The following is a 13,034-nucleotide window of genomic DNA, read 5'->3' as shown; positions in this document are numbered from 1 at the left end:
TCAGACTCCCAGGGGGTGGGGGTCTTAGCTAGGCTTGCTGGCTGAGGAATTCTGGGAGTTGAAGTCCACAAGTCTTAAAGTTGTCAAGATTGGAGACCTCTGCTCTAGATGGTCTGTCCTTGCTAACTGTAGCCATAGATTCAGGATTGAGTATAGCCTTACCCTTTACCCTTATATCATTCCAGAGGTGCTTTCCCTCCCATGATATGTCTTATTTATCTTAACAATTGCATAGAAAGAACTAATCAAGCAGACAGAGACAGACAGACTCAATAGCTGACAAAAATGCCAAATCCACTCTAAATATCTGGGTGAATGGGTGATCAGCTCTAATAATAATAGAAATATATGAAAACTACAAAAAAAAAAATACAGCTACCTAAGTTAACCACTGAACTCTCCAACAAGGCTGAATCTTAGCAATTTTGCTAATCAAACAGGATGGGTGGTCCAGCACATTGAAGGGCCCCAGGTAATGCAGAGAGAAGCACAAAGGAGAAGTGCAGAAATTGGAGCTAGCCCTCTCACGCACTCCTTCAGTCACATGTGGGAACAGCCTCTGTCTATTCTGTACTATATGTAACAACAAGTGCATTGCACCTCAGGTTAGAAACCAAAAAATTGTGAGTTCTAGTCCTGCCTTAGCTGTGAAAGCCAGCTCTGGGTGACCTCCCTCTTTCAGCTAAACTCACCTCTCATGGTTTTTGTGGTGGGGAAAAACAGGAGGATATATTCACCGCCTTGAGCTATTTGTAGTAATAATAAAGATGAAATAAATAAAATTCAGGGAGACAGTGAAAAGATATTTCTATTGCAAAAATAGCCTAGAATTCTAATTTGTGTGTTTATTTTACCATGCCTTTAACTTCTGTCTTTTCCTTCTTTGTCCCTACTTTTTCACCCTAGAAATCGATGAAGACCGGATCCCCAACCCGCTTCTGAAGGTATATATTCCTGCTGTTTTCAGACTTGAACAATGGAGTTGATTTATGCATTTAACAGAATAATACTGTGATACATGAAAGCCATCCAGGATGATGATAGGGGAATACATTTCATGTATGAATGTACACGCTTCCTATGAAAAAATGTTTACCAAGAACTAAAAGTAAAAGACAAAATTTCAGAATGCCAGGAAGAACAAAGTGTGAGTGCCACCCACAAAGGCTTCATTGGACTGGAATGAGTTTTATTGTCATTGCTTTAATTAATAAGCTTTAATAATGGAAAAAGATGGAATTAATTTTACGGCTACTTAAAGTCTCCCAATGAACGCCAGCTGGCAGCAAAGTAGTACAGGAAATCTAGCCCTTTGCTGCCCCCCTGTGGTTGTCTAGATTTTCCCAACCCTGATTTGTAGCCTCAATTGTATTTCTGAGATGATCTGCATGTCTGATTCTGAAGGGACAAGAGGACAAACTAGACAAAAACCTGATGCTCTTTACCCTGTGTTTTTTCCCCATTGTTCCATGGGAATGGGAAGAATTATAGACCTCTGCAGATCATAAACTTGAAAAAAAAGGGAATACAGGCAAAGAGGCTTGGGCTGGTTCTAGCTTGTCAACCCAAAGGCATGAGCCAAGAAAATGGTAATCACCAGATTATGTGCCCATCACAAAGAAGAAGCTGGAACTTCAGATCTTCGAGGACTTTTTTTTCATTCATTCTTGTTTCATTCTGTAAGTAGCAAGAGCTAGATGCACCACATGGCTAGAAGATATATATACTGTTGGAAGAAATATCCATCTGGGTTCAGTTCCAAGTGGGGAAAAAGACACTGGAAACATGGAGACTGCTTGGAAAGATGGTTTAATGGTGGTCAGGATCACATGGCTTGAGTTCCTGAACAGAAAAGGGATGAGATCCTGTGCGCTCCCTGGCTTTATGCTTTCTCTGAGCTTTGAACTTCCTGGGGCACAGGAAGAGTATCCTGATTAGTTGTCAGACTCCCAGGGGGTGGGGGTCTTAGCTAGGCTTGCTGGCTGATGTAATCTTCCCAGGTGTCATGTGGGGAGTGTCTGTTGCTAGGTGGGTCCTATTGTGTTGCAGATGATGGTCCCATTGACAAAGGTGGGGGGAGTGAGTTTCTGTCTCTGACCCATTGACAAAGGTGGGGGGAGTCAGGAAGCTGCTTTGTCTTTAAAACATGTTTCTCCATTTCTCATCCAGGAAGGTATAATATTCTGCTTTTAAAATATTTCCTAGAATATTTCATTCTTCTAGGAGGGGTGGGTGCTAAATTCCTACAATCCCTACTTTTTTTTTTTTTCAAAACGTGAGTTTTGAAACATGCTCTTGGCAAAAATTAAAATTGATCAAATCAGTGGGTGCTTTTAATTTTCCTGATGCAAAGGAAGCCATTGATAGAGACAACAGAAAAAAAGATTCCTTCAGTGGCTCCCAAAAGCTTTCAACCATGAAGGTCTAGCAGCCAGGGGAAAAGTTCTGGTAAGAATTTTACAGTATCCAATTTTCTATGCCAATTAATTTCAGCTGTTAGATATCACTTTCTGTGAGCTTCCAGTCAGGTCAAGCAAGCACACATCCCAAAATTTTCACAGCCATGGTTTTCCTTTAAATTACAGGCTGCCCATTTCCAAGGGTTGGTTACCGAACCTGCCCTAGCTCTTACTTTAGTGCATCCAAGATTTTTTTTAGTCCAAATTGAGGTTAATCAGTGTGCAATCCAGGCTTTTTCCTTTCTTAACAAAATAAATTACACAATGAGCCCTGGGACTTCTACTCATGAGACCACCAGTGCAACATATCTTGCTTTACTGGGCAACTGGGCAGCATCATTTGTGAGTCATAGTCAGGGCTTGGGTTTTGGATATCACTTTTCTGCTATCTCTTCAAGAGGAATTGCCTGAGGGGATGCCCTCCCCATGGAATTAGCAGGAGATCTGACTCCTTGGGCTTTTAGTGCCACAGAGCAAAATCAACCTAGGGAAGTCTTGTGTGGAGGTAAGTGAAGGGAATAGTTTCAGTCTAATTCTGAATGGTGTGTCTCTCTGTGTGTGCCTGTGTATGCAGCTACTTTTACAATTCAGGCAATACAAACAATACAAACATGCTGGACAAATTTCCCTACCATTAGACAGTATTCAGAACTTGCTGTGGTAGCCACTCAAATACAATCCTTACATGAGTACTTTAGACTGATTACAATATAAATGAGACAAGACAGAAAACATTACAATGAATTTCCACCCTCCCCCATAGTCTTTCCAGTTGTCTTCTGGGAATTGAAAAGAGTCTTTTAGTCTTTACTTGTACAACTCAGGGTCCTTTTTTTCATGTCTTTTGGGTGGCATGCTTGTTGGTCAGTCAGGTTTGGAAAGGTCTGCTCCAATCTGGTTGCTGTGATGACTTTCAGTGGGGCTGGATTCAAACTCAATTCCTGGCTCCAACAAATGGAAGGTCTCCTCTGGGGCAGCATCTGGAACCATGTGCTCTGCTTCCACAGTTGCAGAGTCATCTTTTCAGGGCTGAAAGACATTAGAACAGGATCTCCTCCCACTTTTGTGGGTAATCTTCTCAGGAAAGGCATTGTAACAGGATTAAAGGGGGGTAGATATCTTGCAGGCAGAGTTTGAAAAGAAACAACACATCAATATTGCAGTTACTAAAAGGTAATGCAGTTTCAACAAAATGGAGACACAACTGATGAGAAAGAAAAACTTCACATACTTCAGGAAGAGGATGAACAGGTAAAATCATTTAAATACACAGTAAATGCAAGACTGAATTTTTTTCTCTTGTAAGTGAACTTAAAACGTTTCCTCATAAACTTATCTTGTAAGTGAACTTAAAATGTTTCCTTATAAACTTGAGTTGTTACTTTAAGATAAAGAGGAGGAGAAAAAGCAGAAATGAAAAGTTCTGTACCCTATTTTGTTGGTGACAAAACAGGGCAAAGGCTTTCTTTCTTTCTCTCTCTCTCTTTTCCCTATTTTATTGCTTCAACCTTTTGTTTTTCCCTAACAATTTAAAATTCTTGTCTCTAGAGATCAGATACATTTTACAGTTACAATTACTTCAAGGGCCCACAAAGACAGACATACACACATAAAAACAAGGAGGACAGAGAGGAAAACAAAACTCTGAGATTTACACACACACTGATCATTCCCGCCATAAATCTCAGTTAAATTAGGGAAGGCACAAATCTTAACAGACAGACCACGTGGTTCCATAGAAGAAAGAGAAAGAGACAAACAAACAAACAAACAAAAACCCAAACATTCCTATTTATATATTTCCCTTTTCTTTTAAGTACCTTTATTTAGCCAAATTTGTTTCCTATTCTCATCTTTATTACACAATTTCCTCAATTTCTTTTTCCGCATACCAGGTAAAACTGGCAGCCTCCGGGCACTCCAGGCCCCCAGCAGGTTTTCCAGGGGATTTCCCTCCACCCTCGAGCTACTGCTTCCCATGTTTCCCTCTCCGATGTGAGGTTTTATTTTTCACTTTGGCCTAGCCGGGTGGATCCTCCTACAATTTTCAGAAAAAAAAGTTCTGGGAAGGACTTCGACTCCCTTCTGTCGAAGTATGGGCACCTTCCTGTTAAGGGAGCTTCCAGTTTGGATCAAAAAAAAGGTGATCCCAGAGGACCTACTGCCCTGCCAGTAGGTACGAGCACCTCTTCAACACTGCTTCCTGCTTCCTTTTTAGCATACCAGGCAGTACTGGCAGCCTCCGGGCATCCAGGGCCCCAAGCAGATTTCCTGCTTCCTTTTTTTTCTCCTTTTTTACTCTCTTAATTGCTTCATTCACACTTACTTTCCTCTCGCTCGGCTTCCATTCCCAATAAACACAAAGTTCCACGTTTGGCTTCCCCCCCTTGCTTTCTCTATCCTACCGGTCACGGCTCGGTGGAGCTAGCAGTAGGCAGAGGTGCGGCTAGAGGTTGCTCAAAGAGGTGGAATCAGACTGTTTCCTCAGGTGGAATCCCACACACACACTTCTTCCTTCCCTAACAGAAGGTCCTGTGCTCTGGCAAAACCCCCATGCTCTCCAGACTTTTGGTCTTTCTGCGGTTAGGAAATGCACAGAGGATGCAAGATCCAGCTGTGATTGGGAGCAGGGCTCTCTCATTCACACACATGCAGGCATACACATATTTCCCATGCTTTTCCATGCTTAAAATTAAAATTTAGAGGTACTCACCTTCTTTCCAAGCAGTCTTTGAGCTCAACACTCAAAACCCCTTTAAAACCTAGTTCCAAATGGCCAAGGTCCAGGAAAACTTACCCACAGACTCAATGGGTCTGCTGCTAGCAAGGGAGGCTTACCTGGGCCAGGTCCATTGGTTAGGTTAGCTTGGAGTCCCATCTGGGTCGCCAATTGTTGGAAGAAATATCCATCTGGGTTCAGTTCCAAGTGGGGACAAAGACACTGGAAACATGGAGGCTGCTTGGAAAGATGGTTTAATGGTGGTCAGGATCACATGGCTTGAGTTCCTGAACAGAAAAGGGGCTGAGATCCTGTGTGCTCCTGGTTTTATGCTTTTTCTGAGCTTTGACCTTTCTGGGGCACAGGAAGAGTATCCTGATTGGTTGTCAGACTCCCAGGGGGTGGGAGTCTTAGCTAGCCTTGCTGGCTGTCTCTCAAGCTTGCTTGAGCCTTGCCATGTGGTGAGTTTCAGTTGTATTGTGTTGCAAATCATGGGGGGATTGAGTGAGCTTGGTTGAAGCCTTAATTGCCCATTGACAAAGGTGGGGAGAATGAGTGAGCTTAGCTGAGGCTTTTAATGGCCCATTGACAAAGGTGGGGGGGGAGTCAGGAAGTTGCAGGGAGCTCCTTTGTCTTTAAAATATGTTTCTCCATTTCTCATCCAGGAAGGTATAATATTCTGCTTTTTAAAATATTTCCTAGAATATTTCATTCTTCTAGGAGGGGGGTGGGTGCTAAATTCCTACACTACCTTGTATATAATGTATTCCCCCATTAGCTTGCGGTATTCAGAACTTGTCAGTCAGTGCTAAGGTTCCTTTAGTATTTCTGTGGTTTTGTAAGGTCTTTTCTCCTCCTACCCCGCTCTGTTCCCTCTCCCCCTCCCCCACCCACCTCCCTGTAACTTTTGACATATCCTGCCTAATCCCTGCCAAGATCATTTTTCATTAATTTTGCATTAAAGCAGTTTATCTCTTTGTATTGGTCCTCTGCATTCTCTCCAATTACCAGCCTTCTCCTGCTTCGCCTTTGAAGCGTTGCAGTGCCTCATATAATGCAGGATGCAGTTGTCAGGCTGGGGTGGGACTGCAGCAGCCACTGCAGAGGAGTGCAGAGATCAGTATTAAAAACCTGTCCAAAGTTTCTAAATTAAAACATGTGGATTCAAGAAAAGCGGAAATTTCACAATCCAGGACACAGATACAAGAGTTATCATTGGCATTCAAGTTTCAAGGTCAACCAGTGAATGCCTATTAGGAATATTGTATTATTAGTCCGAAGCCTAGGTAGTAGGAGTGTGTAGAGGAGCAAAGATTCTCTTACAATAAAATAATCCTTTTCTTAATGATGCATTCCACCTACAATGGTTTCCAAATCAGCGGTGAATAGCTATCTTTGGGAACATGTTTACCATAAGTGTGGCCCAATTTCCCATACTCTATCCATCAAAGGCATTTGGGAAGCTGAAGTTCACAAATTCCAATATCTAAGGGACTGCCACAAAAGAAGAGAGAGTCAACCAATTCTCCCAAGCATCCGAAAGTAGAACAAGAAGCAATGGATGGAAACTAATCAAGGGGAGACATAACCTAGAACTAAGGAGAAATTTCCTGACAGTGAGAACAATTAATCAATAGTGGAATTGTTTGCCTCCAGAAGTTGTGAATGCTCCAACTCTGGAGGCTTTTAAGAAGAGATTGAACAACCATTTGTCTGAAACAGTGTAGGGTTTCCTGTTTTGAGCAGGGGAGACCCTTAAGGCCCCTTCCAACTCTGTTATTCTGTTAAAACTGCAGGCCACTTAAACTGGGTGAGATTAAACAATAGATACGTTCAGTGGTGGGATTCAAGTAATTTAACAACCGGTTCTCTGCCCCAATGATTTCTTCCAACAACTAGTTTGCCAAACTGCTCACAAAGTTAACAACCGGTTCTCCCGAAGTGGTGCGAACTGACTGAATCCCACCGCTGGATACGTTCCTTAATGCACGAGAACAATTGGCTGTTTTCAGCAGAGACTTTAAAAAAGGAAACATTTCCATTAAGAATCAAGTCATCCTGAGATCACCAGTTTACATGAATTCTGCCCGTCTCTGCTTTTCAGAGCTCCAGCTGATGGTCGAACACCATCTTTGCAAGCAGCAGGGAGATGAAGAGGAAGAAGACAGCGCTGAAGTACAGGAGTCACACAGTCCAAGCTGCTGCCCTCATGCCAACATAGAACCGACCCACAGTCCCGAAAGCTGCCCTTTGGCCCAAGCCCACGCCCAGCTGGAATCCCAGAAAAAACCACACTCTGGTCTTGAAGAACGTGAGTATGATCCTATCAATGTAGGGCAAGCTAGGCTAGGAAGCCTGTCTAGACTGCTTCAAGTCTTGACCCCAACCTGACCAGATATGTGCTTTCTTCAAAGGAGATAGTCCAAGCCTAGTAAGGAACCTGAAGCTCTCAAGATGTTATTGAATCACAGTTTCCAACAGGCCCGGCCTGTGTGCCAACATTTGAGAGCCACAGATTTTCCACCTCTACCAAAATCTAGAAAAAAGAACTCCTTTAAAATCATTCTTCTTTCATGAGGGAAGTTCATTTTCCATGGAACAGGAAAATATTTACTATATTTTCGTCAAAATAAGACTGGGTTTTATATTACCGTATTTTTTTGAGTATAAGACGCACCTTTTCCCCCCAAAAAAGAGGGTGAAAATCTGGGTGCATCTTATATTCCGAATGTAGCCCCACCTAGCTTCTGGTTTCAGAGTCTGAAAGAAGCTTCAGAAAAATAGCCCCAAACAGAGCTTCAGAAAAGAAGCCCCCAAATAGAGCTTCAGAAAAGAAGCTCCCAAACAAAGCTTCAGAGGCTTTTTTTTTCTGAAGCTCTGTTTTGGAGGCTTTCAGAGGCAGAAAAAAAAGCAAAAAAAAAAAAAAAAAGCAAGGCACAAAGCTCGAAACCAAGGAACCTGTTGCTAAAATTCACCTCTGGGAACAGCTGATTGGGGGTATTTCGGGAGGCCAATCCACCTGCCAATCAGCTTTTTTCTTATTTTCCTCCCCAAAAACTAAGGTGCATCTTATACTCCGATGCATCTTATACTCCGAAAAATACAGTAATTTTTGCTCCAAAACACGCATTATGACTTATTTTCCAGTTAGGTCTTATTTTGGGGGAAATACGGTACTAAACACCTTTGTCTGCTGACGATCTTAACTGGGGCTTATTTTTGGACTAGGGCTTATATTACGAGCATTCTGGGAAAAAAATCATGCTAGGGCTTATTTTCCAGTTGGGTCTTATTTTCAGGGAAACAGGGTAATGAAACAGTCCCTGAGCCATACTGCTTTTGGAATATATGTGTGTGTGTGTGTGTGTGTGCGCACACACACACACACACACACACACATATTTGTTGTTTGTTTGCTTTGTTTACCCAGTGCATGCTCTTTTCATTCATGTCCTAATATTATAGTTACCAAAGGCCCTTCCAAGCCACCAGGTCTGGGAGGAAGGGTCAAGGTCAAGGGTGAAATGCTCCCAGTTCAGGTAGCAATGGCGGAGGGTAGTTCGGAGAACCAGTAGCAAAAATCCTGCCCCCCCCCCATGCCCAGCTGAGCCACGCGATCATCAGAGTGGGTTTTTTTTTACTTTTAAAAGCATTTTTTCATTGAAAAAAAATACTTTTAAAAGTAAAAAAAAACCTCTGATGATCGCGCGGTTCAGCTTGGATCATCGGAGCCTTTTAAAAACATTTTTTCTACAACCTGTTCAGCTGAAGAGGTTTTTAAAAAAATGCTTTTAAAAGGCTCTGACGATCCCAGCTGAGTTGCCTGATTGTTAGAGGCTTTTTTTTTCTTTTAAAGGCAAAAAAATGCTTTTAAAAGAGAACAAAAGCCTCTGACGTTCAGGCAACCCAGCTGGGATTGTCAGAGCCTTCTAAAAGCATTTCAGCTGAAGAGGTTGTAGAAAAAATGCTTTTAAAAGTAAAAACAAAAGTTAGCCATGCCCACCCTGTCACATTACCCCACACACACACCAAGCCACACCCACAGAACCGGTAGTAACAAATTTTAAATTTCACCACTGATCAGGGTCCCAAGTTTAGGCTTTGATTTATTTTTTTCCCTTCAGGAATGAAGGACCACGATCGAGAGAAGTACTAAAAAAAAGGACTTAGCAACACCAGTGGGATAATAAGAATGCAGAGCAGGATTTGATCTGGGCCAATTTCATGCCCTGATCCATGCCGCCCAGACTGACACACACATTAGACCAAGCCCATTCTTCTTTGAATATTGCCCTGCCCATTTTGGCTCAAAGGAGAAAATGCTCTTCAAAGCTGTACCTGTTTCAAAGGAAATAACGTATGCTGCGTTTGGATAGATTTTTTTAAATGCACTTGTACGTGTCTGTACTTGTCTATGGTGCATATCTGGGTATCTAAATAGAGATTTTATGCAGATTTTTAAAAATCGCCAATCCAAGGCAGGATGCACTAGATCCATTAATATATGCATGGCAAGTTAGCGCAGGCCCAGAAAATAATTGATCTGTCCAAAACTCATTCTAGGAGGTCACAGTGCTCAGATTTCTTCAGTTTCCAGTGGTGACCTAAATTATTATGTGTACTTTATCCTCCCTCCCCCCAAGAGAAATAGGCCTTTCCTGCCTGTAGAATTCAACTCAGTCATTCAAGGAACGTGACCTTGGCTCTGCATATTGACACAATGCTACCTGGGGTGAAAATCCAGCAGGTTCTGGAGAACCGGTAGCAGAAATTTGGAGTAGTTTGGAGAATTGGAAAATACCACCTCTGGTTGGCCCCAGAGTGGGGTGTGAATGGAGATTTTTGCAATATCCTTCCCCAGGAGTGGAGAGGGAAGGGGGATTTTGCAGTATTCTTCCCCTGGAGGTCGGTGGGAATGAGGATTTTGCAGTATCTTTCTCCTGCCATACCTGCCACATGATGCCCACCAAGCCACACCCACAGAACTGGTAGCTTAAAAATTTGGATTTCACCACTGATGCTACCATAAAATGGGTTCCAATTTGGAACGTCCGGCTTCATGGCCAGGCGGGCTGCTGCTGCGCATTGTAGCTCTGCAGCCTGGGAGAGCCGCAATTTCTCCACCACCGATATAAGCCAGTGTTTCATCCAGATGCATGTTAAAACAGCCATGCTGCAGATCCCTTTGATCAGCTGTGCAGGTGGCACAAGCACATACTCTTATCTATACCAAAGCCCCCTGGATTATATGCTTAATAGAATCAGGAAAACAGTGGCCTCTAGTGGCCAAAGACTCATGTAACAGCCAAGTTGGTTTTGGCCATACTCAACTACAGGTAGTCCTTGACTTACAACACTTCATTTAGTGACCGTTCAAAGTTACAACGGCACTGAAAAGGGTGGCGTATGACCGTTTTTCACGGTGATGACCGTTGCAGCATCCCCGTGATCATTTTTTCAAAATTCAGACACCTGGGCAAACTGGTTCAGACTTTATGACCGTTGCTGTGTCCCCAGGTCACGTGATCTCCTTTTTCGGTGACCTTCCGACAAGCAAAGTCAATGGGGAAGCCAGATTCTCTTAACAACCGGGTTACTAGTTTAACAACGGCAGTGATTCACTTAATAACTGTGGCAAGAAAGGTCATAAAATGGACCAAACGCACTTAACAAATGTCAACAACAGAAATGTTGGGCTCGATTGTGGCCATAAGTCAAGGACTACCTGTATTTGAGAGTAAAATTAAGCCATTCTAAGCTCATCCCTTGCCCCAGGTGTCTTGCATTGTTTGCAACCAGGAAGGGAGGATTTTGATCCGTTGCTATCCCCATAAATAATACATTAAGAATGTTCTTTTTTAATCAGCCTGAAATCCCTTACCAAATTCGCACAGCACGAGATGGCTCTACAGTGTGGTGCCCCTGGATAATGAGCATCAAACGATCACAGCAGAAATAGCAATAGTATACCAATAGCATTTACGTTTATATACTTCCCCAGAGGGCTTTACAGCACTCTTTGGGTGCTGTATAATGCAAGCATTACTTTCATATTGTCCCCAACAATTGGGGTCCTCTTTTTATCGACCTTGGAAGAATAGAAGGCTTAAGTCAACTTGGAGCCCCATCAGGATCAAACTCCAGGCTGTGGGCAGACTTTGCCTGCAATACTATATTTTAACCACTGAGCCACCAGGGCAGCACGTCCTTTTGAGCTTTCGAAGGGGAAGGAAGTTGCAGTTCAGGGAGAAATATCAATCGTCAAGGGCCTCTGTGGCTCAGACTGGTAAGACAGTCTGTTATTAACAACAGCTGCTTGCAATTAATGCAGGTTCAAGCCCCACCAGGCCCAAGGTTGACTCAGCCTTCCATCCTTTATAAGGTAGGTAAAATGAGGACCCAGATTGTTGGGGGCAATAAGTTGACTTTGTATATAATATACAAATGGATGAAGACTATTGCTTGACACACTGTAAGCCGCCCTGAGTCTTCGGAGAAGGGCGGGATGTAAATGCAAATAAATAAATAAAAAATCACTGAAAGAGTACAGTCTGGGCTTATCCAGTCATAGAAGTAGTCTAAGTAACTTTCTGGTGCATCAGTAACTTAGGGGTGGCTGGGCCCCAGTTATTCACCTATCTTTTAAGAGACCCACATCTTTGGAGAAAGCACGCTATTGGCAGAAAGTCAGCAGTTCGTGGACACTCAATATTTTTCGTGCATTTCACAGGATGTAATCAGGTGCCATTGTATTTCTTTCAGCCACCCGCAGTTCAAATATAGAAACACCTATTCAAGCAAAAGCATTGATTGGTGTGTGATCATTTGACTCTTTGAAATGATTAAATGGACTTTCAGCATTGAAGAGTTGGTGTGTGCACGAGTGAAGGAGAGCATATGCAAGCAACGTTCTTATTTGGTTTGTTTTCATTCATGGATTAGGGCCGTGATGGCGAACCTATGGCACACATGCCACAGGTGGTACGCGGAGCCCTCTCTGCGGGCACGCGAGCTGTCCCCCAGCTCAGTTCCTCCGTGCATGCATGCGCATCTCCCACTAGCCAGCTGATTTTCTAGTCTCTGGCACAGGGGTAGGGTACATGCGGGAAATGCGCATGCATGCATGGGGGGGGAGCAGGGGATGCAGTGCGCCCCCCCGGCCCATTTTGGTTCAAGGAGGCTTCAGGGAGGCCTACTAGGCCCAAAATGGGCCCTGGGGGGGTTGCGCACACATGCGCGGGGGGAGCGGGGGGGTCGTGCACGCATGCAGTGGGGGGCAGGGCGCACACGGGGACATTGCATTACGGATGTGGGCACGCACACGTGCAACACCCCCCCATGTGCTCCCCCCCCACTTTTGGCAAGCGATGGCAAAAAGGTTAGCCATCACTGGGATTAGGTCTTGCATTTATGTTCTCCTTTTTCTCCAGGAAATATACATCGTACTTCCTTCCCGTTCAGTTGTATTGTCACAAATGACCCTGTGAGATGGGTTAGCTAAAGAGGATTGAGAGACTGTTCCCAAGTCATTAAGTGGGATTCATGGCTAAGTAGGGATTTGAGCCTGGATCCATCCAGTACTTTGATCACACCAGATTGCGCTAATGTCATTCCAGTGGATGAGTAGATGGGTGGATAGGTTGCTGGATATACTGCGGCAAATGCGTTTTTCCTCTAGTCTATGCATCTTGCTTCTGCACCTCCAGGTAAATCAAAAGCTTTTTTTGATTATTATTTTTTTGTCCCTTTGAATTAGTCTCGACTGCTGGTCAGTGCCTCTGCAGTTTTCTTCACAAGTTTTTTCAAACATTGTTTGCCTTTGCCTGCTTTCCAGGGCTGAGAGAGAGTGACTGGCC

General features: G+C 43.5%; 1 protein-coding gene across 1 annotated transcript in view; it reads left to right on the top strand.

Annotated features, from left to right (window-relative positions):
* Positions 1-13,034, top strand: part of PPP1R1A (protein phosphatase 1 regulatory inhibitor subunit 1A) — a 117,655-nt gene that overhangs the window by 95,764 nt on the left and 8,857 nt on the right. The window contains exons 4-5 of the mRNA XM_058167945.1: positions 6,190-6,298; positions 7,283-7,489. Coding sequence (XP_058023928.1) covers positions 6,190-6,298; positions 7,283-7,489 — 316 coding nt within the window. The remainder of the gene's footprint in view (positions 1-6,189; positions 6,299-7,282; positions 7,490-13,034) is intronic.

This window comes from Ahaetulla prasina, chromosome 2, assembly GCF_028640845.1.
Source record: "Ahaetulla prasina isolate Xishuangbanna chromosome 2, ASM2864084v1, whole genome shotgun sequence".
Classification (NCBI taxonomy): Eukaryota; Metazoa; Chordata; class Lepidosauria; order Squamata; family Colubridae; genus Ahaetulla; species Ahaetulla prasina.
Note: the sequence above shows the minus strand (reverse complement) of the source record. Positions and strands in the feature narration are given on the sequence as shown.